At 45.0% G+C, this 26,460-nt stretch overlaps 1 protein-coding gene across 2 annotated transcripts in view; it reads right to left on the reverse strand.

Moving 5' to 3' along the window:
* Positions 1-26,460, reverse strand: part of LOC101601471 (cyclase associated actin cytoskeleton regulatory protein 2) — a 314,827-nt gene that overhangs the window by 20,247 nt on the left and 268,120 nt on the right. For both annotated transcript variants that reach the window (XM_045137016.1, XM_045137017.1), the window contains one exon: positions 2,135-2,312. In XM_045137016.1, the coding sequence (XP_044992951.1) occupies positions 2,135-2,312 (178 nt within the window). The remainder of the gene's footprint in view (positions 1-2,134; positions 2,313-26,460) is intronic.

The following is a 26,460-nucleotide window of genomic DNA, read 5'->3' on the forward strand; positions in this document are numbered from 1 at the left end:
TGCTTAGTACTGCTATTTTCTTTTCTTTTCTTTTTTAAATTTATTTACTCAAGAGAGGGGGAATGAATGGGCACATCAGGGTCTCCTGCTGCTGCAAAGAGACTCCAGATGCATGCACCACTTTGTGCGTCTGGCTTTGCATGCCCGCAGGGACTCACACCCAGGCCATCAGGCTTTTCAAGGAAGCACCTTGAAGGATTGAGCTATCTTTCCAGCCTAGCATAATGATTTTCAAGGCCAACAGAGAGTGTACATCCTGCATGAGTTTAGACTGAAAAAAAGTGCTGTACATATTTTTAACGTGTGTTGTGGTTTGACCGTAAACTTTCCCCATAAGTTCACGTGCTTGAGCACTTGGCTCCCACCCCATGGTCCTCTTTTGGAAGGCTGTGGAGCCTTCAGGGGGTAGAGCTTTGATTGCAAAAGTGGGTCACTGGGGGCAAGCCTTGAAGCTTTACAGCCCAGCCCGACCTCTTGTCCACTTTTTGCTTCCTGTTCCATCAAGCTGTGAGGAGTCCCAGCTGCACATTGCTACTACCTGCCTCCCTGCCTTCCCCTCCAAGGTGGCCTGTGTCTCCTCAAACTGTGAGCCACAATAACCCTTCCTTCCTGAAACTGCTTTGGGAGGTATTTTGCATAGCAATGAGACAAGTAAGCAGTAAAAATGAGAAACCCTCTCTTGAAGGAGTGGATACGATAAAAAGTTCTGCAAAAAAAGGGGGGGGGGGGCTGAAGAGATGGCTTAGTGGTTTAGGTGTTTGCCTGGAAAGCCAAAGGATCCTGGTTCAATTCTACAGGACCCATGTAAGCCAGATGCACAAGGGGGCACATGCATCTGGAGTTCATTTGCAGTGACTAGAGGCCCTGGCGTGCCCATTCTCTCCCCTCCCCATCTCTTTCTCTCTCTCTCTCAAAAAAAAAAAAAAAAAAAAAAAAAGACCACTTAAAAAGCCCCTCTCAGATCACCTGACCACAAAATACCTCATGGTTTAAATCATGTGTATATCACTGGGTAGGGATGATGCAGATGATGATGCCATTCCAGTGTTTGTGGAATCAACTTGAGAGTCATGAGTTTATGCCTTTATTTGCAAATAAGTTTTGGAAGGGACAGCAGGGCCAGTAATCAGTTCAGTTTTGCTCCTAGCGCTGTGTAGAGGGACACCCTCAGTTCTGTTAGCTATGCATAAAGTATATTTGCATATACCTTTTGGCACCATGACTTTATTGTTTCGAAAGCACATTCTTTAACCGTTGAGTTTAATTAGGGCTGCTTGCATGAGCATGGGTGGGGGTTATTCAGTGGAGTGTCTGCAAATTACCGGGGGCTGCACTACTGAGGAGCGTGATCCCCCTCCCCCGACCCTTATGTATTTTAAATGTTGCATTAAAAATAATTCATCATATGAGGACAAAGGCAGTTCAACGATATAATTCTTCCACAAACCAATGTCCTTCTTCAGGGGCGCTATTGCTCACCATTTGCAAAATTTTGTTATATATATATATAATAAAAATATATGTAATAATATATATCCATATAATAACAGGTTATGCCCTTTTATACCCTTGTCCCTGCTCCCATTTCCCTGGGGCCCTCCTCAGTGGGGTTATGGTATTTACTGTGGGGTCACGAAGGGCTTAGTCAGTCCTTGTGGGATAGCAGGTATTCCTACCCACTCCGTAGCTCTTACAATCTTTCCGTCCCCTCTTCGCTGCAGGGTTCTCTGTTGCTCACCATTTTCATTTCACTTCATCTGACATGTTGATTTTGGAAGGTAATGTGGAATCACCATGGAAACACACCTCTGGGTGGGCCTGTGAGGACTTTTCCAGAATTTAACTGAACAGGGAAGGTCCATCCTGAGTGTGGATGGCGCCATCCCGCGGGATGGACTGAATGCAAAGGAACAATGGAGCTGAGCGTCAGTGCTGTGTCTTCTCAACCACTGCTGCATGCCCACAGGCCCGATGCTGCTTCCTTCGGTCCACGTGGCAGCTGGTGGTGCCGCCCGCTAGAGCGAGGAGCGTGCAGGCTCCTGCTTTCCAGCTGCACGCTTTGTGCGTCACTGGGGAATCGATGTGGCTGGAGGCAGAGGGAAAGAGAAACAGCTTCAAGGACTCAATTCCTCACCTTTTGTGATGGCTTCTCCCTGGTTAAGCTGGGCAAATAAAGCTGAGCGAGAGGGAGAGGACTGCTCATTTCTGGATTCGTTTTCAAAAAGTGGAGGTGGTCCTGGAGGAGGTGGTGGTGGAGGAGGCGGTGGAAGGCCCGGTCCAGAGAAGACCGACGCTGTGGACGCTACAGGACCCTGTGGAAGACAGGAAATGGGGAGCTCCACTGAGACTGAAGCCCTGGCTGGGGTTTTTGCCAGGGTACTTCAGAACCTATTGAGAATTGGAGTTGGGGTTCAGGACTTCTAAAGGCATTCCAGGGTGTACGTTGTGAGTCTGTGTGGAAGGTCCTGGGTCAGAGGTGGATCTGGCTTGGGAACATACATGATGGTTGGTGTTCAGGACTCCCCCTGGCAAGGCAGAGGCAAACAGCCATATAAAAGCTCAGGTCCAAGGCTCAGGGTAAGAATAAGAGTGGACCTTGACCAATTAGAATCATAAGGAAAAGGAGGTTCAGTGGAGAAGATTATCTTTTTATGGGCAGTGATACCCACAACCAGAGTGAGAACAAGAGAGAGAATGAGTGTGAGAGAGCAAGAAAGTGAGTGAGAAAATGAGAGAGACCAAAATTATCTGGAATTCATTTGCCAAATATCTATGCCTCAAGAAGACCCTAAAACAAAAACTGCAGGTGACCTGGTGACTGTCAGACTTGAAGGTAACAAGGGTCTGGGACCTATCTGATTGTGTAATGGATGTGAACTGTTAACAGATGAACACAGATCACACCCTCCTGAGACAGGCCTGTGCTCACTGTGACTTCCTCTGCTAAATGACACAAGCTTGGAAGCATGCAGTGCTAACAAACCCAAAGGGCATGAAAGGGTGGCATGAAAGAAAGGGGCGCTGCATTTCAATGTGTGGGAAGGGCCCTACAGTGGTTAACCTTCATTGTCAGTAGGACAGGATTTAGACTCTCCATGCAAACACTTCTAGGTGAGTTTATGAGGATGTTTCCAGAAAGGTTTAGCTGAATAAGGGAGCCTTGAGTGTGGGTGGCACCGTTCTGCGGGCTGGTGTTATGGGCTGGATAAACAAGGAGGGGGGCGGAGCCCTAGCGTTCATCCCTGGCTGCTTCTGAGCACAGATGCAACGTGACCAGCCAGCCACCCACACTGCCGCATTCCCGCTCTGACCCTTTCCGACTGTGACAGCCGCCATGCCCTCAAACTGTAAGCCGAAACAAGCCCTTTGTCTTTTAAGTTGCTTCTTGTCAGGTATTTGGTCATAGCAATGAGAAAAATAACACACAGATCCTGTAGCTGACATTCCCAATAGTTTAATACCGGTTGGATAAAAGCTCACATATACAGCCAACATGGGTTGTGTATACCATCAAAATTTTAAACTCTGAAGGGTAACTATGTAGTTCTGAAAAAGAATTACAAGCCAATCTAATTTTCACAAAGCCATAGCAAGAGGTGGCAGAACATTCAAGAAATTCTATTACTCAGGAGGCTGAGGCAGGAGGATAAACAGCGTGACGCAAGTTTGGGCTACGCGGGCGAAAAGCTTGGGCTGTATAATAAGACCCTGTCTCAAAAACAGAGAACACACACACACACACAAAAAAAAAAGAAAAAAAAAAAAAAACCAGGCATGGTGCACGCCTTTAATCCCAGCACTTGGAGGCAGAGGTAGGAGGATCATCATGAGTTTGAGGCCACCCTGAGATTACATTGTGAATTCCAGGTCAGCCTGGACTAGAGTGAAACCCTACCTCTGAAAACCAAATAAATAAATAAGTAAATAGAAACAAAAGAGTGACAGAAGTGTGATGCAGTTCGTGTGTTTTCAATGCAAAACATAAAAGATGAAACGTGACATAAGAGCTAAATGTTGTTTCCTCTGATTTTCATAAACAACCCAGTGTCAGGAAGTTTTAATCTACAGTGGTTTTCTAAAGCAAGCTATTTTCAAGTTCTTATATAATCCCTATTCAGTGGCATCACTGTGACAATAAGATTCTTCTCTTATTCACAGTGTGTATCTTTAAAGCTCAGCAGGCTGAAAGTCTCATCTCCTGAAGGTATAATTTTGTTTTTTTTTTTTTTTTTTTTTTTGAGTCTAAGGAAGAACAGCCTGACTCCATCAGGATTCTGGGGTCAAGTAGAAAATGATTTTACAATTTTGGAGACCAGTCTATTTCCACCCACCCTTCAGTACCCTGAATGTTTTTCATCATGTAACTGGAGTGCAATTTGAAGATTTGCTCTGAATAACAAAGAGATTATGACACAAGCTTTGCACATCAGATGATACTCCAGACCTTAGTCACAGGCATTAAGAACCACGAAATAACACTTTTTCTCATAAGCATGTCCTCATTAATATAGTTGTGAGGAGTAGACCCCTCCCCACCATCCATACCCTGCAGCCTGACATGCTCCTGTTGTGTGGGGGGGGGAGACGACACCGGCTTCCAAACAGAATGACTTGGTTACATGGTTCCTTCCTCTGAGACTCAAAGCCTCACCAAAGCCAAGTCAAGGACATGTGAACTCATAAACCATGTACCCAACTCTGTGGAACTTGGATATGCTCAGATGATTGAGCCAAGACAGCAAACAAAGGGCTTACAATACACATTGAAAATAAAAGCCCTTAAAATAAGGGCACTTGGAATGGTGAAACACTGCCTTGGACGTGTCCTTCTGAGGTCTTGGCTCATTCCTGAATCATCACACCAGGCTGTGGTTTCCAAGGTTACTCTGCAGTTAGCATCTGGGGCTTTACTGAACAGTGGACTGGAAACCAAACTGATTAGGCCTTCCCCGAACTGGAGCCCACGCGCTGCCCCTGTGGAGGGATTTACCTTCGCCTTTTCTTCTCTTTCTGCCCCCTGTTACAGACAGAGTGGTCTCCAGTGAGTGGCACCTCATGGACTCGAAACCTTGCCTTACGTGCAGTCTTCAGGCATCCCAGAGAAAGAGGGAGGTAGTCCAGGAATGAGCTAAGGATTACGGAAAGTCCAACAGGGGCCAGCCACTGATCACTCTCATTCGTTTGGTAATTCTTTTCTCCCTCCATGCCACTCCCTATTATCGGCTATGCCAATAATTTCATACCTAGTCTCCTTGCCCACAGAGTGACACTGAATCATATATATATACATGTACAGCCTTAGCAATGCTGCTGACAAGACCATATCAAATACAGATTTTTTTTTTTTTTTGAGACAGGGTCTCGCTCTAGCTCAGGCTGACCTGGAATTCACTACGTAGTCTCAGGGTGGCCTTGAACTCTCAGCGATCCTCCTACCTCTGTCTCCCAAGTGCTGGGATTAAAGGTATATGCCACCACGCCCGGCTCAAATACAGTTTTTTGCATCCAAGTTTTCTCAAAGAACGTTTGGTCATTCTTCAATGCTCAGTCATGGTATGCTCTAAGATAGGGTTTCCTGGAGTTGTCTGAACACTAAAAGCACCCAGGTATTTGTTAAAAATTCCCAAGCCCATGCTTAGTGCCCTAATAGATGGGAAGGAGGTGAGATTCACACTTTTGCTATTTCTGAAGTTTTCTAGGTGACTACAATGTGGGGACAAGTTTGGGGACAGCCACTCTGTCCTGTGAGTGTACATTATAACAATAACATTATTGTTGTTTTTGTTATGGCAAACAAGCATCAAGGGTTCCATGTTTCCACTTCCCTGAACACAGGGATTACAGGCACACATTGGCACACCTGGCATTTTACATGAGTTCTGGGCATCTGAACTCAGATCTTCACATCCTTGTGTGGTAAGCACCTTACCCACTCTGACATCTCCCCAGACTAGTTTTTTTTTGTTGTTGTTGTTGTTTTGGTTTTTCGAAGTAGGGTCTCACCCTAGCCCATTATAACAATATAACCAGAATGTATTGAAATCCCTCTGCATTAGTTCTCTTCTCGTTGCTGGGACAAAACACCTGAGCAGAAGCAGGCTTTGGAAAGAAATGGTTTATCTTGGATTGGGGTTTCAGGGGGAAGTCTATCAGGGGTTGGGGACATCATGGCAGAAGAAGTGTCAGCTCATCTTCACATTAGTATGGAGGAAGTAAAAATGCAAGATCATTAAGCAGAGCTAGACCATAATACCTCAAGGCCCGTCTCTAGGGACACTTCCTCCAGCAAGTCTCTATCCAGTCTTTCACAAACTTCCCCCAAAGCATCACCAACTGGGGATCAAGCATTCAAATACATGACTCTGGGTGACATTCCACATCCAAACTGCACATCTTCTAACAGAAAAGCAAACAGGACCTCAGACAAGCTGTTTATAGTCAATGATAAACCACCAGCCACTGGCAAATTCATACTTTACACGCAAAGCTGTTTGTTTCAAAAGACAAATCCTTTATCTATATTCAGATTGGTTTTGTCATTTTTGAGACAGGGTTTCATGTACCTCAGGCTGGACTCAAACTTGATATGTAGAGAAGGATGACCTTGTGCTCCTAATCCTCCTGCCTCCACCTCCCAAGTGCTGGGATTACATATGTTGCCACCACACCTGGCTATGTATTGTTGTGTGCACGTTTGTGTGATATGTATATACATGTTTATATGTAAGTGAGAATACAAGTGTGTATGTATTCATGTGTGTGTAGGTCAGAGGTCATCAGTTGTCGCTCAATCACTGTCTACATTATTTATTTATTGATGTAGGGTCTTGTTCTGGTTCAGGCTGACCTGGGATTCACTATGTAGTCTCAGGCTGGCCTCAAACTCACAGTAACCATCCTACCTCTGCCTCTCAAGCGCTGAGATTAAAGGTGTGCACCACCATACCCAGTTGCTACCTTGTTCTTTGAGCCAGGGTCTCTCAGGGTACCTTGAGCTCACTGATTAAGATAGACTAGCTGGCAAACAAGCACCAAGGGTTCCCTGTCTCCACTTCCCTGAGCATGGGGATTACAGGCACACATTGGCACACCTGGCATTTTACATGAGTTCTGGGCATCTGAACTCAGATCTTCACACGCTTGTGTGGTAAGCACCTTACCCACTCTGACATCTCCCCGGACTAGTTATTTTTTTGTTTGTTTGTTTTGGTTTTTTGAGGTAGGGTCTCACTCTAGCCCAGGCTGACCTGGAATTCACTATGGAGTCTTAGGGTGGCCTTGAACTCACGCCAATCCTCCTACTTCTGCCTCCTGAGTGCTGGGATTAAAGGCGTGCGCCACCACGCCCGGCTATTATTCTTTTGGTCATAAGGTGAATTAAAGAATAGATATATGGACAACCTTGCTATTTAGAGTTGTTCTTGGACCTCTGGTTAGAATATATGTGACTGAAGTCTTGGGAGGGTGTATAGTAACACTTTGGCTCTTTTTTTTTTTTAAAGATTTTATTTTTATTTATTTATTTATTAGAGAGAGAGAATGGGCATGCCAGGGCCTCTAGCCACTGTATGTGAACTCCAGATATATGTGCCACAATGTGGCTTACGTGGGACCTGGAGAATCAAATCTGGGTCCTTAGGCTTCAAGGGCAAGTGACTTAACTGCTAAGCCATCCCTCCAACTCTCTTTTTTTTTTCAAGACAGGGTTTCACTCTAACCCAGGCTGACCTGGAACTCATTCTGTAGTTCCAGGCCCGCCTCAAACTCACTGCAATCCTTTTACCTCTGCATCCCAATTGCTGGGACTAAGGGCATGCACCACCATTCCCAACTCTTTTTAATTGGTTTTTCGTTATATAGTAGAGGCTGACCTAGAACTTGCTGTGTAGCCCATGTTGGTCTTGAACACTCAATCCCGCTGGCTCCACCTCCCAAGTGTAGGGATTACAGATGTGTACCACCAAGCCCAGTCTGGCTTAGTTTTCATCTCTCCTTCTCCTCACTCCTGGTCTCCGATACCGCAGCAGCTGACTGCACTCCCAAAGCCAACCACTCCAGAGCAGTCTCCATCCTGCCTGTGCCTCTGACACCCGCGCCTCAGCACTGATCCATCCTCCAATTGGCTTTGCCAAGATTTGATATTCTGCTTCTAGAAATTGGCCACTTGCCTTAATTAAACTGCCCTGTCAACCTGCAGACTGCACTCCTCTCCCCAAGTGGAGGCTGCACGATAAGATCAGCAGATGTAAGATCAACAAGGCAGTTAGTTAGGGATGTGGTTCAGTTGTAAATTACCCCAAGTACTTCTTTCTGGTCCTTCTCAAAGAATACCTCTCGTCCCTTCTCTCTTTCTTTCTTCTTCTTCCCTCACTTTCTTCCTTTGTCCCTCTTTTTCCTCCTTTATTTTGTGTGTGTGTGTGTGTGTGTATACACTCGTGTAAGTGTGGTGCATGTGTGTGCAGTGCATGTGAAGGTCAGAGGACCCCGTCAAGAGTCTTCCTTAATTGTTCTCCACCTTACTTTTGTTTGCTTGTTTGCCGGTGTGTGGTGTGTGGTATGAACACACGTATGTGCCTATGCAGTACCCTGTGCGCTTGCCTGTGTAACCTGGTGGAGTGCACTTGTCCATTGTGGCCACAGGGGAGTGTCAGGTGTCCTTTTCCATCATTCTTTCACCCATTCTTACTTGGGCCAGAGTCTCTTACTGATCCTGGAGCTCACCATTTTTTCATGAGCCTTGGCAATGCTCCCATCTCTGGTCCCTACAGGATTGGGGTTACAGATGTACATGGCTACAGCCAGCTCCACTCCAGTGGTCTCTCAGGCCTCCTTTAATGCTTCTGCAAGAAGCACTCTTAACCACGGGACCAGCCCTCCACATTATTATTATTGGGTGTTCAAGGCAGGGTCTTGCTCTAGCCCAGGATCTGTATTCCTAGGGTGGCCTTGAACTCACAGTGATCTTCCCACCTCTGCCTCCTAAGTGCTGGTGTTAAAGGTGTGTGCCACTACACCTGGCTCCTTCACATTTTTTTTTGTTTTGGTTTTTTTGAGGTAGGGTCTCACTCTAGCTCAAGCTGACCTGGAATTCATGATGTAGTCTCATCTCATGGGGGTCTTGAATTCACAACAGCCCTCCTACCTCTGCCTCCCAAGTACTAGGATTAAAGGTATGTGTCACCATGCTTGCCTTTTTTTAACCTTTACATTTTTTTGTTGTTTGTTTTTTGAGGTAGGGACTAGCCCAGGCTGACCTGGAAGTCACTATGTAGTTTCAGGATGGCCTTGAACTCACAGCAATCTTCCCCCCTCTGTCTGCTTGGTGGTGGGATTAAAAGTATGTGCCACTGCACCTGGTCCTCCACATTATATTGGAAGTCAGGGTTTCTCACTGAACCGAAGCTCACCAGTGTGGCTGGACAAGCCATCTCCCGAGCCCCAAGCCTCCTCCCATCTGCTCCTCCCCACGCTGGCTGACAGGCAGCTGTGCTCAGCTTTCATGCGGGAGCTGAGCATCTCGATTGGTTCCTTACGTTTCCATGGCTACAGCTTTATCAACGGAGCCATTTTCCTGCCCCAAAGAAAGCTTCTCTTTCCTTTGAAAAACTTTTTTATTAATATATTTATTTGAGAGACATAGAATGGGCGAGCCAGGGTCTCCAGGCCCTGTAAATGAACTCTAGACGCATGCACCACCTTGTGCATGTGGCTTACGTGGGTCCTGGAGAACTGAACTTGGGTCCTTTGGTTTTGCAGACAAGCACCTTAACTGCTAAGCCTTCTCTCCAGCCAGAGAAAACTTTTCTTAATAAGTGCTTTTGTATATGTTACTTGAACAGTGATTTTTATCCTATGGCCACAGAGTAGAATCTGACATATTTATGCTCAGGATCTGAGCAGGTGATGTCATATAACTTCCACAATGTCACATCTGTGGAAAAGTGATGCTGAGAACTAAAGGCAGGAATCCTGCTACAGAGCTGAAGGAGGGAAGATGCACCAACAAAGTTGTTTTTTTTTTTTTTTTAAAACAAACTTCTTTATGATGTTGATAAAATGAATCTTGTAAGTATCTTAGAATCTCACCTGGGCACAACTGAAAAAGACCTTCTATTAAAGTCATGTAACAATGGCTTATAATTAAAAAAAAAAAAAAAACAGAAAAAGCAGTCCATTTGTGATTTTAAGTGGCTGCATTCCCAGTGCAAAAAGTTCATTGATATTGCAAGAACATAACACAAATCCCCAAATGAGGCTTTTAAGGTCTATTCAGATTAATTTTGAGAGCAGATGTTTGATTATAGAATTTTTATGGCAAAAAGACTTTTAAAAAAGTTAATGTACTGCAAATCTCCTTCTGTAAACTCATTTCACTGTCCTGGGAACAGCTGTCTTTTCTGTTCATAAATATAGGAACCATGGCTATAAAATAATGAGAGCCTTGTCACAGCACAGGGGGAGCCAGGGCTAGCTTTTTGGTGATGTGAGGCACTGTCTATATCATACACAATGTAGGATATATGTGCATCATGTGCATTGTGATTTGTTTTCATTATAAGCTACTTAAACAAATCACTAATAATCTAATTTCTCCAGATTTAGCTTCTATTTGGGAGTTTTTCTTGTCTGAGATAGCCTCTTGTTAAATAGCCCAGGTTCACTATGTAGCTCAGGCTGGCCGCTAACTTTCAGTCTCCTAAGTATTAGAGATACAGGCATGAATCACTATGCCTGGCTCCTAGAATTTAAATTTTATTAGAAAGGGAGGGCTGGAGAGATGGCTAAGCAGTTAAGGTGCTTGCCTGCAAAGGCTAAGGACCCATGTTTGACTTTCTGGATCCCATGTAAGTCAGATGCCCAAAGGTGAGGTAAGCGAAGGGTCGCACATGCCCACTAGGTGGCGCAAGCATCTGGAGTTCAATTGTGGTGGCTGAGGCTCTGTGCACCAATTCTCTCTCTTCCTCTATCTCTCTAAAATAAAAAAAAAATAAAAGAGAAAGGGAAATCATTTCCAATTCTTAAGTAGACTCTGCATATTGCCTTATGGTGGTAAACATTTCCTTCCCAAACATCAATCATCCACTTAGCTCAAATATAGTCTAATCCTGCATCTAAATAAACTAAAATTATCCCAGTTATCTGCTTTTTAGCTCTTGTGTTTTGCTTTGTTTTTTTGAGGCAGGGTCTCACGTTAGCCCAGGGTGACCTGGAAGTCACTCTGTAGTCTCAGGCTGTAGTAGTCACTCTGTAGTCTCCACCTCACAGTGATCCTCCTATCTTCATCTCCCAAGTACAGGGAATAAAGGTGTGTGACACCATGCCCAGTGATTTTCTGAGTTTCAGAATGGGCTAATAGGGTTTTATTTTCAGATTGAATGAGGACCAAAAACTACGGTGGTTTAGAGTGGGGCCAAGCATTGGGATCTTTATCCTGAAAGGAAAGATTGAGGGGATCTAAGCAAAAAAGAAAAAAAAATTATATGGTATTACCCTCTAACTTTAAGAGCAGGTCAGACAGCCAATATCTTGGTTATTATTTTTATCAATTTTTTGAAAGAAGAGACCAGGAAAATAAAAATATCATGTAATACATTCTTGGAACAGGTGGATTATGTTGCTCACAATGGTACTTTTGTTAAGATGTTTCCTCTATAAATCTAGCTTAGTGACAGTAATATTTTGAGCCACCTGTCCTTTAAGTGTTTGTGGAGATGGTAGATAAAGCCACAGAAATGAAGCAGCTGACATGCCATGGTGTTTATGGGTCTCGTCTCCCCCTCACCCTCCTTCATGGACACACACATTTGGCTCCCTTCTGTCTCTGGGTCAGATTCTCTCTGGCTATCCCTTTTTGAACCATCCTGGCCCATTAATCATCTAGCTTCCCATTAACAATCTCCAGGTAGCAGTAAAAACTCCTGTGCAGCCGGGAATATCCTTAAATTTTAAAAGTCACCAGGTCATTTCAAACACAGACACATATCTTCATGTTCCCATGACAGGAACTCACAATGTTTTATAACTATACATTTAATATAAAATATTATTAAGTTTCCTAAAGGCAAAGAATCCCAAGTGACCTGGTAGAATGTGGCACATAAAAACTGAGAGTGGGGACTGGAGGGGTGCCCTAGCAGTTAAGGCATTTGCCTGTGAAGCCTAAGGACCCAGGTTTGATTCTCCAGTACCCTCATAAGCCAATGCATAAGGTGGCATATGCATCTGGTATTCATTTGCAGTAGCTAGGGGCCCTGACATGCCCATTTTCTCTCTTTTTGCACCTCTCTCTCAAAATAAATAAATAAAATTAAAATAAACCTGAGAGTTATAAACCTCTTACATGCCATAATTGGAGCCAGTGGTTAAAAGGAAGAACTGCTAGTTTTAGAGCCAAAGATCACTGCTTTATACATGTAAATAAAAGATACTCCTTGACAGGAAAAATTTCCTCACAAATTGTAATTTGGGACTTGTTTATTTAAAAAAAATATTTTATTTATTTATTTTAGAGAGAGAAAGAGAATGTGAGAGAGAGAGGGAGAGACAGGAAAAGAGACACACACAGAGAACGGGTGTGCTAGGTCCTCCAGCCACTGCAAATGAACTCCAGACACATGCGCCACCTTGTGCATCTGGCTTACATGGGTACTGGGGAACTGAACCTGAGTCCTTAGGCTATGCAGGCCAGTGCCTTAGCTGCTAAGCCATCTCTCCATCCCTGTTTTTTTTTTTATTAATTTATTATTATTATTATTATTTTTGGTTTTTCACAATAGAGTCTTTCTCTAGCCCAGGCTGACCTGGAATTCATTATGTAGTCTCAGTGTGGTCTCAAACTCATGGAAATTCTCCTACCTCTGCTTTCCAAGTGCTGGAATTAAAGGCATGCCCCACCAAACCTGGCTAATTTATTTATTTATTGTTATTATTATTTTTGAAGTAGGGTCTCACTCTAGTTTAGGCTGACCTGTAATTCACTATGTAGTCTCAGGGTGGCCTTAAACTCACAGCAATCCTCCTACCTCTGCCTCTTGAGTGCTAGAAATAAAGGCATGTCCCATCACACCCAGCTGTTTTTTATTGTTTTAGATAGGCTTTAAAATAGTTCAGGCTGGTCTTGAGCTTGATATATAGTCACAAATGACCTTGAACTGATCCTCTTACCTCCACCTCTCAAATGCTGAGATTATAGGAATCTGCCACCATGACCAGCTGTAGTTACCTCATTTAGGATCTCTCTGTAACCCTGGCCTCACGTTTGGGGCAATCCTCTTGTCTTTGCCGCCCAAGTGCAGGGATTACAGGTATGTGCCGCCATTCCTGGCTTTGTTTGTTTTTGAGTTCAGAATTAATTTCTTTTTATTTTCTGCAAGATGCACTTTACCAGTAACTTAGTGAAATTGGTATGCTTCCAAATGAATCAACTTCTGTAAGAACTTGGGAATTTTACATTCATATTTTTATCACAATTTCATTGCAAGCAACTATAATCAAGAAAGATGCTTGCATGTAAACCAACAGATGACGGTCCTGACAGCCTAAGTAAGCCAAAGTGAATTTATGACTGTAGTCGCTCTTCTCTTCCATCACTTATTAGAATTTTGAGACTTCTGCCAATGAAAGTAAAGTTCCTAGGAACCTTTCCAAGAAAAGAGAATTCTTAATAATACCACAGTGAAGTGATGTAGAATACTTTAAGCACATTTTTATTAATAATTTTTAGGAAGTAAGTTTAGGGACTATTTTCTATTTTATCAACATACACAGAATGTACACACTGAGAGCTTAGGAGATGCCATCTGAGCCTTTGGATCTGACTTGCTCTGAGTGAAATTCCCCAGCACCCATGTAAAAATCTGGGTGTGACCCTAGTCCTGTGAGGAGCAGAGGGACCTACTGGTCAGCCAGTCTGACGGAAAGCAGCAGCTCCAGGTTGAGTGAGAGAAGCTGCCTCAGTGTGTGAGGGAGTGACCGAGAAGCTCACTTGATATTCTCCTCTGGCCTCTGCACCTATGAGCATGGGACACATGCATCTGCAAACACACATGTAACACACACATACAAAAGAACAGTACTGACATGCCACATCTCCAGCCAGTCTAATACAGTCCCATACAGTTGATGTACAAGATGGAAAAAGATGGCTGCACAATGCAATAAGTAATGTGGGTCCACCCGGACCAGTTCATTCAGAGGCAGAGATCTAACATCCTTACTCCAAGATGTGAAGGGAGACCATTAAGACCTCACAGGTCAAGGTTTCATCAATGATTTCAGATGGCTTCACACTTTCCCATCTCCCCAACTTCCTGTGGATTGGTGACCTGAGCCAATCTTGGGCAGTAGATTAAAATAAAATAAATAAATTAGAACAAAAATCAAAGTCACTCCAGAGTCACATTTATGCCTTTACATTGGACAACATCCTAAGAGTGACATACGCAGGCCATGTTAGCATGTGCCAACAAATGAACTCTGCTCTCAATGTCTTGTTTTTTATATCTGGACGTGACTTTTATTTATTTATTTAATTTATTTAGCAGAGTAGAGGGAAAGAGACAGAAGGAGAGAGAGAGAGAGAGAGAGAGAGAGAGAGAGAATGGGCATGCCAAGTCCTTCAGCTACTTTTTATAAATAACTCCAGAAGCATGCACCACCTGGTACATCTGGCTTACATGGGTCCTGGGGAATCAAACCTGGATCCTTTGGATTCACAGGCAAATGCCTTAGCCACTAAGCTATCTCTCCAGCCCATCTAGATGTGTCTTTTAAAACAACATAGGTTGAGCCAGGTGTGGTGGCACACGCCTTTAATCCCAGCACTGGGAGGCAGAGGTAGGAGGATTGCTGTGAGTTCGAGGCCACCCTGAGACTCCATAGTGAATTCCAGGTCAGCCTGGGCTAGAGTGAGACCCTACCTTGAAAACCCAAATACATACATATGTATGTATGTATGTATGTATGTATGTATGTATGTATGTATGTATATGTAGTGGTGGTGGTGGTGGTGGGGTGGCTCAGTGCATAAAGTACTTGATGCACAAATATAAGTACCTGAGCCTGGATCTGTAATCCAGCACATCTAAAATGAGAAGGGAGGCAGCCATGGGAAAATCCACCAAAGCTGTGGACCAGCTAGCTTGGTGAACAACAGGGTGAACCATGAGAGACTGGAAAGTGAAGGCTGATACCTGACAGTTGTCCTCTGACCTCCATACAAGTGCTGTGGCAGGAGCACACGACAGTAACATGTGCACACATCCCCACATGCAGCCAGCCCGCCCCACACAAAGTAGTGTATTTTGGTAAGAGCAGACCAGGCCACCACAGCGCGGCCAGAAGCCGTCCATGGAGCACGCTGCCATCTGTTCCATGAGGTCCAGGTACTTGGCATTGTCTAGATAATGGCCTGAATTATGAGTTTGTCCTTGCTTTGCTACTGCTGTCTAGACCAAATGTGCTCTCCTTCTTGTCCACCAGCACTGGCAACTTGAACATGCAATCTCTCATAAAAAGGAAACATCAAATAAAAAGTTCCATGGGAAAACTTTGCGGAGCTATAGACAGCCACGTATATCTGCCAAGAGATGATCTCTAGAGAGCAGCAGTTATGTAAAGACTGGGAGTGACATGTGGCTTGAATTAGCTGGACAGCTACTTCATTTAGCCAGTTGAGCGAAAGAACGAATGACACCAAATTCTAGTTTTGCTTTCCTCTGGGCTTTAGGGTCCTAAATACATGATTATACTTTTCAAATGGTCCACACGTTCTAGACAGTGGGAGTGACTATGGAGGCAGACAGGAGCTGCTGGAAAGATTACTGACCTCACACATGTGTCTTTATGTGGGAAAGCTTTTAAAAACGAAAACTGTGGAGGCACCAGCGTCTCCTGAACTTGCTCGTTTAAGCCCGAGGGGCTGAGCGTAATCTCCACTTCAGTTTCCAATCTGTGCTGGATTTTCTTTTGGCAACGTTCGGGCTGGAACCCAGGGTCTCGAGCATGCTAGGCCAGTACTCTACCACTACGTGAATTCTCCAGCTTTCCCACAGGTTCTCAACCCAGGGCAAGACTGCAGGTAGCTCAGCGTGCCCCCAGGGTGCGGTGAGTGAGTGGTGGGAGGTCACCTCTGTGCCCCACTTTACGAAGGGTCTGTTTCGCCTTTACAAGACAATATGTATCTCCACCCTGTCCCTGAGCAAAACCTTCTTGCTTAATCTAATTATCAGATTACATTTCTTGAGTTTATGCCATCTGAAGAGAGCAGGTGGCACGGGGAAGGACAGAAGAGTGTCACTGCCCAGCAATACCACACCCCATCCACTTGCATCCCCACCATTGGCTAAATGAGGTAAAAGCATGTTTATACAGGTCTTGAACAATGAACATGGCCCGTAGTTAATGGAATAAAATGTTTAAGTTTCATTTGGGGAAATGTGATCATGAATGGATACTTTGGATTAAGCAAAAGTGTGTGGACAGCATGGATTTCAGAGCCCCCCGGGCAGAGTCACGGCTGCAGAGTCCAGGTTGACTCAGGAGAGTTTTCGGTGAGCCCTGGGGGAGAGAAACATCATTGTCTGCCTGGACAGGACAGGTGAACTTGGACTTGGTCATCCTCCTCCTCTTCATCTCAGCGTCACCAGCAAGGAGCATCACGTAGGACCTGAGAAATAGCAGCTTCCTCATAAACATTTACTGACATGACTAGATTACTGAGCATTTCTTTATTCTGTGTATATGTGTGGGCACAGTGTATAGTCATGCATATAGTGTGTGCACAAGTGTGTGTGGGTGTGTGTGGAGGACAGAGTTCAATCCTGGGTGTTGGTCTCAGGAATCCTGCTCATCTCTTTTTGAGGCAGGGTCTTTGGTTGGCTGAATGCTCAACAACTGGGCTAGGCTAGCTGGCCAGTGAGTTCCAGGAGGCTGTCTGTCTTCACAGTGCTGGATTGCAGGCGTGTACAGTCACATTTTTTTTATGTGGGCACTGGGGATTGAACTCGGGCCCTCATTCTTTCAAGGCAAACTCCTTACTGATGGAGGCATCTCCCCAGTACCTAGATTGCTGATGTACCATGCAGAAAATGCTCAGTAGCATAAAGCAAGTGCAGATGTCTAGAATCTTCTGAGGAGAGAGGGAGCACCTGCTGGACTGGGGCAGGACAGGCTGACGCATGGACAGCTGACACGCTCTGAGAAACAAGATTACTTGAGACACACCTTGAAGGATGGATTGGGGCAGGACAGGCTGACATGTGGAGAGCTGACATGCTTTGAGAGACATTACTTTGAGAGACATACCTTGAAGGATGGATTGGATTTGACCCAGGGAAGTGAAAGAGAAAAGGGGTTCTAGAAGCAGGGGACATGAACACAGTCATTAAACAAACAAAAGGAATGCTAGGGACAACACACTAATATTGGCTTTCAAAGTGCCGCTTCCTGACACTGGACATTTATTACACCGCTACTCAGAGAACAACGTCTTTTAGACTTGTCTTCCAGGGCTGGGGATATAGCTCAGCGGATCCCAGTGCTGCCCAAAACAACACAACAAAGTATCACTCAGATCGATTTACAAAAACATACACATCAAATCACCATTTATATCTTTCTATGCTATTCCACTTCTCCGGGCTGAAAAGAGTGTTACTTGAAGCACTCGCTCTTGCTGAAGGTGGCCTTGATGGATTTTGGCGGGTTGAAAGGGTAAACTTCACTTCTATGGAAGGATGACGCTTTTCTCCACGGTATCCTGGAAAGCAGGGCGAAGGCTTTCTCTGCTCTGCTCTCCTCTCGCTCAGAGGTGGGGCGGGAGGGAGGGAGGGACAGCGAGGGGCCCATCGAGCCTTGGCAGTGCTGCCCGAGCCGCCCAGGCCCAGGCAGCAGGGAGACGCGAGCTGGACCAGAGTGGAGGCACTGCGGCAGAGAACAGAAACCGGAGGCTCCTGCACTGGGCCGTGAGCTACTCCCGTCACACAGCCTGCAATTCTTTGGCTGTCATTGACCGTGTCCCCAAAGGAGCATATGCTGGGAGCTTGGTCCCTAGTGTGGGGACTGTGAGGGGTGAGGAGATTTCTAAGAGATGGGGGCTTAATGAGAGGCAATCACGTCACTGGGGGGTCATCACCATCATGCGACCTCTCTTACCTACAGGCGCTTTCATCATGTCATTTGTCCTGTTGTGCCACAGCCAAGCGGCATTTCACCAGAGGCAAAAGAGATGAGCCTTCCCAGTCTTTGTTTATATAGTACGTAGCCCCAAGTGTTTTGACATAGCAATGGAAAATAAACCAATAAATGTTGCGGTGCTTCTGCTCACCCCCTTAAACCACACTCTCCTGATCATCCCAGCAGCTGGTGGAGGAAAGACTGGATGCCAGGGCATCCTCAGTTACACCATGGCTATCAACATTATGAACCAGGGAAACTTATCTCTTGTGATTGTTAATGTCAGTTATCAACTTGATGGGGGTTAGAATCCCCGTACCAACAACACTCTGGGCATATCTGGGACTAAGGTGGAGGTGGCTTCCCATGAGTTGGCTCCTGGCTTGGACAAGGAGGGGAAGGTGGTTGAGCACCAGGATTCATTGCTCTCTGCTTCTTGACTACAACCTGGACGTGGCCAGCTGCTTCACACCCCTGCGCCATGTCTTCCCTGACGTAATGGACTGTATGCCCTCAGACTGTGAGTTGAAACTAACCTTTCCTCTCCTTCTCTAAGTTGCTTTTTGTCAAGTATTTGGTCACAGCACTGAGAAACTTCCCTTCTTTCCTTCCTTCCTTCCTTCCTTCCTTCCTTCCTTCCTTCCTTCCTTCCTTCCTTCCTTCCTTCCTTCCTTCCTTCCTCCCTCCTTCCCTCCCTTCTTTTCTTCCTTCTCTGTCTGCCTCTTTCCCCTCCCTCCTTCCCTCTCTTCTTTTTTAATTTTTATTTATTTGACAGAGAAAGAAAGAGGCAGACAGAGAGAGAGAGTGGGCACACCAGGGCCTCTACTCACTGCAGATTGACTCCAGACGCATGTAACACCTCGTGCATCTGGCTTACGTGGGTCCTGGGGAATTGTGCCTGGGTCCTTAGGTTCACAGGTAAGCCCCTTAACTGCTAAGCCATCTCTCCAGCCTTCTTCTTTTCTTTCTTAAATTTTTTTATCAACTTAATTTTGAGACAAGGTCCTCTTATGTAACCCAGTCTGGCTTCAAACTTGCAGCAATCCTTTTGCCTTAGCTTCCCAGTCTTGGGATTCCAGCCATCATGCCCAGCTTGAATTAGGAAGATTTTAAATAAACTCATCCTACTAAAATATTCCCAGGGTAATGGTTTAAATAAATTAGGAATAAGGATTAGCTTCTGAGCCTTCAGGATTAGAGAGTCTGAGTTTTTGGATATGAGAAAGTTCTAGCAAATAGAATAATCTTGACTGTTAAGCTCGACAGGTTTAAAAGCTACTACTGTTTTGATTTATGAAGAGTGAGAATTAAATACTCTAAAATGTTTATACATTATTATGTCACAATGACCACTAAAGCTCAAAGGTATTTATGAGATAATAAGAATAGTTCTAAATGTAAAATATAAAGCCTCATAGTTTTTTTCAGTTTTCTTAACATTAGATGAAATTGAAGATATGTGATTGCTACAGACCTGCATATATTCTACTGAGCATCTGATGCAGCTCAAAATAAAATCTGCAGTAGTCTACATTTATCATAAAAGTTCTGGGCAGAAATTGAAGCTATAAGAAAGAATCCATCAAATTAGACAACTGGTCCATAAATAATCAAGAGATAAGATGTGAAAACTTTCATTCCTCAATTCTATAAAGTTGCATCTACCTCCCACCTCCCCCAAGGCCATCCTGGAGGTATTAGTCACTTTCCCATTCCTGTGATAAGATGCCCAGCTAAAGCAACATGAGGGAGGAAAGGTTTGGGCTCATGCTTTAAGGGGATACAGCCCACCATGATGGTGGGAAGGCATGGTGGCAGGAGGCTCGTGGTGGTGGCAGTGAGCGCTTGCTCACTCTGAGTGGGCCAGGAAGCAGAGAAAGGGAAATGCTGACACTTGGCTGGCTGACTTTCTAATTCTTCACCTTATATTTAGTCTAGGACCCAAGGCCATAGGATGGTGGCACCCAAACTTAGGGTAGATCTTCCCTCCTTACTTTCCCTCTCTGGAAATGTCCTCAAGGGTACACCCAAATACCCTACTAATGCCCTAGGCATTTAAAAATACTTTATTTATTTATTTGTAAGGAGAGAGAGAGAGAGAGAGAGACAGAGGCAGAGAGAATGGGCTCATCAGGGCCTCCAACCGCTGCTACAAATGAGCTCCAGATGCATGCGCCTCTTTGTGCATTTGGCTTTATGTGGGTACTAGGGAATTGAATCCAGTTTGTTAGAGTTTGCAGGCATGTACCTTAACCACTTAGCAATCTTTCCAGCCCCCAGGCAATTTTTGTTTTCTTGGGTTTTTCAATGTAGGGTCTCACTCTAGCCCAGGCTGACCTGGAATTCACTGTGGAGTCTCAGTGTGGCCTCGAACTCATGGCAATCCTCCTACCTCTGCCTCCCAAGTGCTGGGAATAAAGGCGTGAGCCACCACGCCTAGTGCCCCAGGCATTTTTTGAACCAAATGAACAGTCAAAATTAACAATCCACTGAAGGATGGCAGCCTTTCAAAGTTCATCCCCTTCCAGCCTATCCTTCCATTTTTCTACTCCCCTCATTATCTTCTTTGTCTCCTTGATAGACTTACCCCATTCTCCAAGCACAGGGGTCCCGTAGGCCTGATGTCTGGTCTTTCTCTTTCCACCCTCTCCTCTGTTTAAGTGAATTTCTAGACAGGCGGTTCCTGGCGTGTGTATTGGCCCCCCTCCTCCTCCCCAGAGTGAGTTCTGGACCTTCATCTCTCCCAGCTGCTACTTCTCTGCAGCTGGACCCTGGACGCTGGCTGTCCCGCCGTCTCAGCGGCTCCTCCGCACGGCAGAGCAGAATTCCGCTTCTTGCAGCAGTTCTTGTGGACTTGCTGCATTTACTGACGCAAAGACGATCTTCCCAGAAAGCCAGATTAGAACTTTTTGCTCAGATTTGATCTGTCCACTACTTTTCCTTCCAAAATCCCACCACCTTTGCCTACAAATCAGTGGCATTGTCACACTTTGGGTCACATACTAATCACTAGACATCTACTAAAGTCTCACATCTCTTCCCTGCTTAGGTCCATATGCAATTCAAATCATTGCTCACAAAAAGTGATTTTCTGGGGCTGGAGAGATGGCTTAGTGGTTAAAGCACTTGCCTGCTTGGCTTGAGGATCCAGGTTCAATTCCCTGGTACCCATGTAAGCCAGATGCACATGGATTTTAGTTGCGTTGGCAGGAGGACCTGGCATGCCCATTTTCTCTCTCTCTTTCTGCTTCTTTCTCAAATAAATAAATAAAAATAAATTATGAAATTTTTTTTTAGAAAAGTAACTCGCTGCTTAACAACCTGCAGTAAGAGTAACAACCTTGCTTCCTGCATATGACCCAATCTTAGCACATCATCCAGGGGTAGCATCAAGTCCCAACTGGCCTTCCCCAGCAACGCACAACCGTTAGCTTTTCAGATCTGTCTTTATAAACTGTTTATAACCCTAGGTGCAATTGCAAACTCTCTGCCCAGAATTACGTCTTCCTTGATTATCTGCCTCAGAAACTCCTTTTCACCCTTCAAGACCCAAATCAAGGGTGGCCTCTGCTGCCCGAGGGTCTCATTAGCAAGGCTGATACTCCACTGCAGCTTCATGCTACTGTATTTGTTTCTGTATCATGTTAAAATGCTGATTCTTAGCCAGTTGTGGTGGTGCACGCCTTTAATCCCAGCACTCAGGAGGCAGAGGTAGGAGGATCGTTGTGAGTCTGAGGCCAGCCTGAGACTACATAGTGAATTCCAGGTCAGCCCGGGCTAGAGCAAGACCCTACCTTGAGAAACCACAAGAAAAATGGTGCTTCTTGATGGCAGAAACTGCAACATCTACTTGGTATGTGCTTTTTCCATGACAGGTAGCCAACAAGTGGTGGTAAGTCAGTGAAATACTAAATACATGGAGGAAGAAAATGAGCAATATCTCCATAATAGTTTCTTTGGCCCAATAGAAACATATTAGGACATGACTTTTCAAGCTTGAATATGAACAAAAATCTCTTGGAGAATCTAAGGGTGCTGTTTTCCTGATGAACCGGATACCAGCACAAGGGGGAAGGAGATCAACACAGAGAAAAATCAGCTCCTACCAAATCAGAGAGCCAGAGCCTCAGAGGCCCCCAACACATCATCACTGAAGCAGAACAAAAATGAACCCAACATGGCTCAGGGAAATTTTGCGGAAGAGGGGGCGGAAAGAATGTCAGAGCCACATGTTGGGTCATGATATGCAGAGACATTTATCCTACCCATAACTGTGGGCTAACGCCACAATGCATGAACCATTTACCTGAACAAGGAGGGGCCGAGGGGAGGGGGTAGGTCACGGATGAGCCTATTAATGGGACCAAACTGACTGTATTTTCTGAATACAAAACTAATTAATAAAAAATAAAAAAAGATATTTTAAAATTTATTTATTGATTGATTTGAAATAGAAAGAGGCAGAGAGAGAGGGAATAGGAGTAGCAGGGCCTCCCTCCACTGCAAATGAACTCTCGACACATGCACCACTTTGTGCATTTGGCGTACGTGGGTCCCGGAGAATCGAACCTGGGTCCTTTGGCTTTGCAGGCAAGCTCCTTAGCTATTAAGTCATCTCTCAAGCCCTGGAATATCTTTAAATTTTTAAAAATTTTTATTTATTTATTTGAGAGTGACAGACAGACACAGAGAGAAAGAGGGAAAGAGAGAGTGAAAGAGAAAGAGAGAGAATGGGTGCACCAGGGCCTCCAGCCACTGCAAACACACTCCAGATGCATGAGCCACCTTGTGCATCTAGCTTAAGTGGGTCTTGGGGAAACTGAGCCTCCAACTAGAGTCTTTAGGCTTCACAGGCAAAAGCTTAAGTGCTAAGCCATCTCCCCAACCCCTGGAGTATCTTTTTAACATGGTGGTTGTTATCAGGAGCTCTTGGGTGGGGCCTAATATTCTGAGATGTTCAGCAAGGGCCTGAGTATTTGTTGGCCCAAGACCACACTGCCTATAGGATGGTGTGCGCCTTCTCTGACTTCCTGGCCTCTGCAAGCCTTGTGCTTTTTTATCCCTAGTCCAGAGCTCACCCTGCACCATCCCGTGGTGTTCCTTGCATGTTCCTCAGCTGAAATGTGTGTTTCCATGGATGACAGCTTCTCCTACAATGTCACTTCCTGTCCTTGAATGCTTTGTACCTTTCCCCGAGTGTTGTGCATGGGAGCTGCTTCGGCGATGCTGGAGTAGCCGGGTGAGCTCTGTGAGGTGACCTCACAGCCATTTCCAGCCTGCCTCTATCTGGACCCTTGGGGTTCTTTGTGTGTTAACTACTTTGACCCCCTCTGAGCAGGATGCCTCTTCCCTGGGACAGGCAAGTACGGGTACCCCTTGCCCCACCCTGGAATGACATCTTGGCAAATCTACCACATGCTGCAAATATAGTGAGGTGTAAATGGACTTCATAGCCTGAGCCTACGGCACGGCACGGTGCAGAGGTGGTGTCCCCTCTGGTCCGGCTGTGAGAGACAGAGATTGTGGTGTTTTTTGCTAGTCTGGGAAAGATCCTCATTCAAAACTCAAGGCACAGTTTCTACTGAATGGCCTATGGTTTTTGCAGCATCCTCGAGTTGAAAATCTTGAGTGCTGGGAATGTAGCTCAGGGCGCAGAGCACTTGCCTAGCAAGCTTAAGCCTCATGCTCCCTTCCCAACAGCACAAAACAAAACAACCCCCAAACTCAGAACCTTTGAACCAGGCATAGTGGCACACATTTGTAACTCGGTGCTCAAGAGGCAGAGGTGGGACCACGTAGTGAATTCAAGGCAAGCCATGGTTATATGGCAAGGCAATGCATCAAACAACCAAAACAGCAACAAAGCAACGACAAATCTAAAGCTGACTCATTGTAAGTCAGGGGCTCTTTGTAACTGTCTGCCACAGGCTCCCAAAGAAAGGCCAAGGCCCAAGAAGTGCTACATGTCTTTAATGCACTGGGTGCAGTGGTGACAGTCACACTGGGGACAACAGGTAGAGCAGTGAGCCTTGGGACCCAGACCTCTCACATACCATCCAAGGCTATGCCACTCACTTTGATCAGTAAACTGGACGCATAGGCTTAGCACAAGTTCTAAATGAAAATTCAGATATAAGAGGCTGAGAAAAGTTGTTTTGTAAATATCAGGAGGGACTCAGAGAGCCCAGTTGCCTTGCAAAACTACAGGACATACATATTTAATGACATGCTCCAGAGTCTACATTATTTATAGCAAGTCAGGATACCCTTGGGCAATTTTTAATTGGATCAAAAGCAAATGATTAAACTTTCACATTGTTAATGGACATTTGGCCTTCATAATTAGAAATAGGTCAAGAAGGAACAGCTACCTGGAAAAAAAGAAGTTGTGATCCTAAAGTGTCTTGTTCTGGGAAAATAAAACTTCACCTTCTATATATTGTCAACCAATGACTTGCATTTTCCTTGTTGCTCCAGGGGGGGTTATGATGGATGGCAATGAGTATATACAGCAGGCACACTTAAAAAAATTCACATTAGCCGGACGTGGTGGTGCACGCCTTTAATCCCAGCACTCCAGAGGCAGAGGTAGGAGGACTGCCATGAGTTTGAGGCCATCCTGAGAACACAGAGTGAATTCCAAGTCAGGCCGAGCTAGAGCGAGACCCTACTTTGGAAAACAACAACAACAACAACAACAAAATTCACATTATGAAGAACCACGACTCAGCTGGGTGTAGTGGCCATGCCTGTAACCCCAGCACTTGGGAGGTGGAGGCATGAAGATCAGGAATTCAAGGTTAGTCTCAGCTATGTAGTAAGCTGGGGGCTAGCCTGGTACACATGAGACTCTGTTTTAATAAAAGGACTCATTATTACATATATATATATATATATATATATATATATATATATGATATGTGTTTGTGGTATGCATGCATGTGCACATATGTGTGTTCATGTGTGTGTGGAGGCCAGAGGCCTATGTGGGATGGATTCCCCAACTATTCTTATATTTTATTTATTTATTCATTTATTTGAGAGAGAGAGGGAGGGAAAGGCAGATAGAGAGAATGGGTGCTCCAGGACCTCCAGGCACTGCAAATGAACCCCACAAGCAAGTGCCACCTTGTGACTCTGTCTTATGTGGGTACTTGGGAATCGAACCTGGGTCCTTAGGCTTTGCAGGCAAGTGCCTTATCACTAAGCTATCTCTCCAGTCCTCCACCTTATATTTTGAGACAAGGTCATTTCTCAATGAACCTGGAGTTCACTGGTTTGCCTAGGCTAGCTAGCCAGGGAGCCCCAGGGCTTCTGCTGCCTCCATCTCCATCGTGCTTGAACTCCAGGTATACGTGGCCATGTCCAGCTTTTACATGAGCACATGGCAAGCACTTTACCAAGTGAGCCACCTCCCAGCCCTTCTAAGTCTTTACATCCATCCATCCGTGTTGTTTTATTTTACTTTACAAATAGTTGCACCCTAGTTCAGAAATCCAGGACAGCATAGAGACATATGAACAAGTCAACACCAGAAAGTGAGTAAAATCACCCTGTTTATCTTGTCTGGGGGTTCTTTCCACAACCCTTGGTTGGAGTCACACAAAGCAGAATACTTGTTTGGTGATCTTGGCAGTTCATAGAACAAAGTCAATTATGTCAGTCATAGCAAGGCTAAGAATGAGGCCTTGGATTTTTTTTTTTTTTTTGCATGTGTATGTGCTATGAGTGTGTGAATGCAATTCTGCAGACGCACATGTGTGTGCTTGCATGTACACATGTGAGCAATGCATGTGAAGTCTGGGGCTCAAATTCAGAAGTCTCACTCGGGCGCTCTCCGTCTTACTGCTTTGGAGACAGGGCCTCTCACTGAATGCAGACTTGGCAAGTTCAGCTGCACTAGCTAGCAAGCGAGCCCGGGGGATTCTGTCTGTCTCACCAGTGCTGGGATTGCATGTGTGTTCCACTACACGTGCTATTATGCATGGGTGCTTGGTGTCCCAATTTAGGTCCATGTGCTTGTCTAGAAAACATCACCATGGAACCATATGTGTCGTTCCTTGCCCTTAGCCTTTTACTGTAACTACTTGGTCTGTACCTGTGTATACCAGTCAGGGGTCTTTTGTCCCAGCAATGTGAAGGTAAAGACAACACCACGTCTCCATCAGGTTGTACCCAAAGATCAACTTATTCAACAAATGGCGTATTTGAACTTCGGTGCAGAGGAAACAACATAAAGTAATGTGAAGACTCCCCAAGAAGAAAACTAATGGAAAACAGCCCCCA

The sequence above is a fragment of the Jaculus jaculus genome, chromosome 17 (assembly GCF_020740685.1).
Source record: "Jaculus jaculus isolate mJacJac1 chromosome 17, mJacJac1.mat.Y.cur, whole genome shotgun sequence".
Taxonomy (NCBI): Eukaryota; Metazoa; Chordata; class Mammalia; order Rodentia; family Dipodidae; genus Jaculus; species Jaculus jaculus.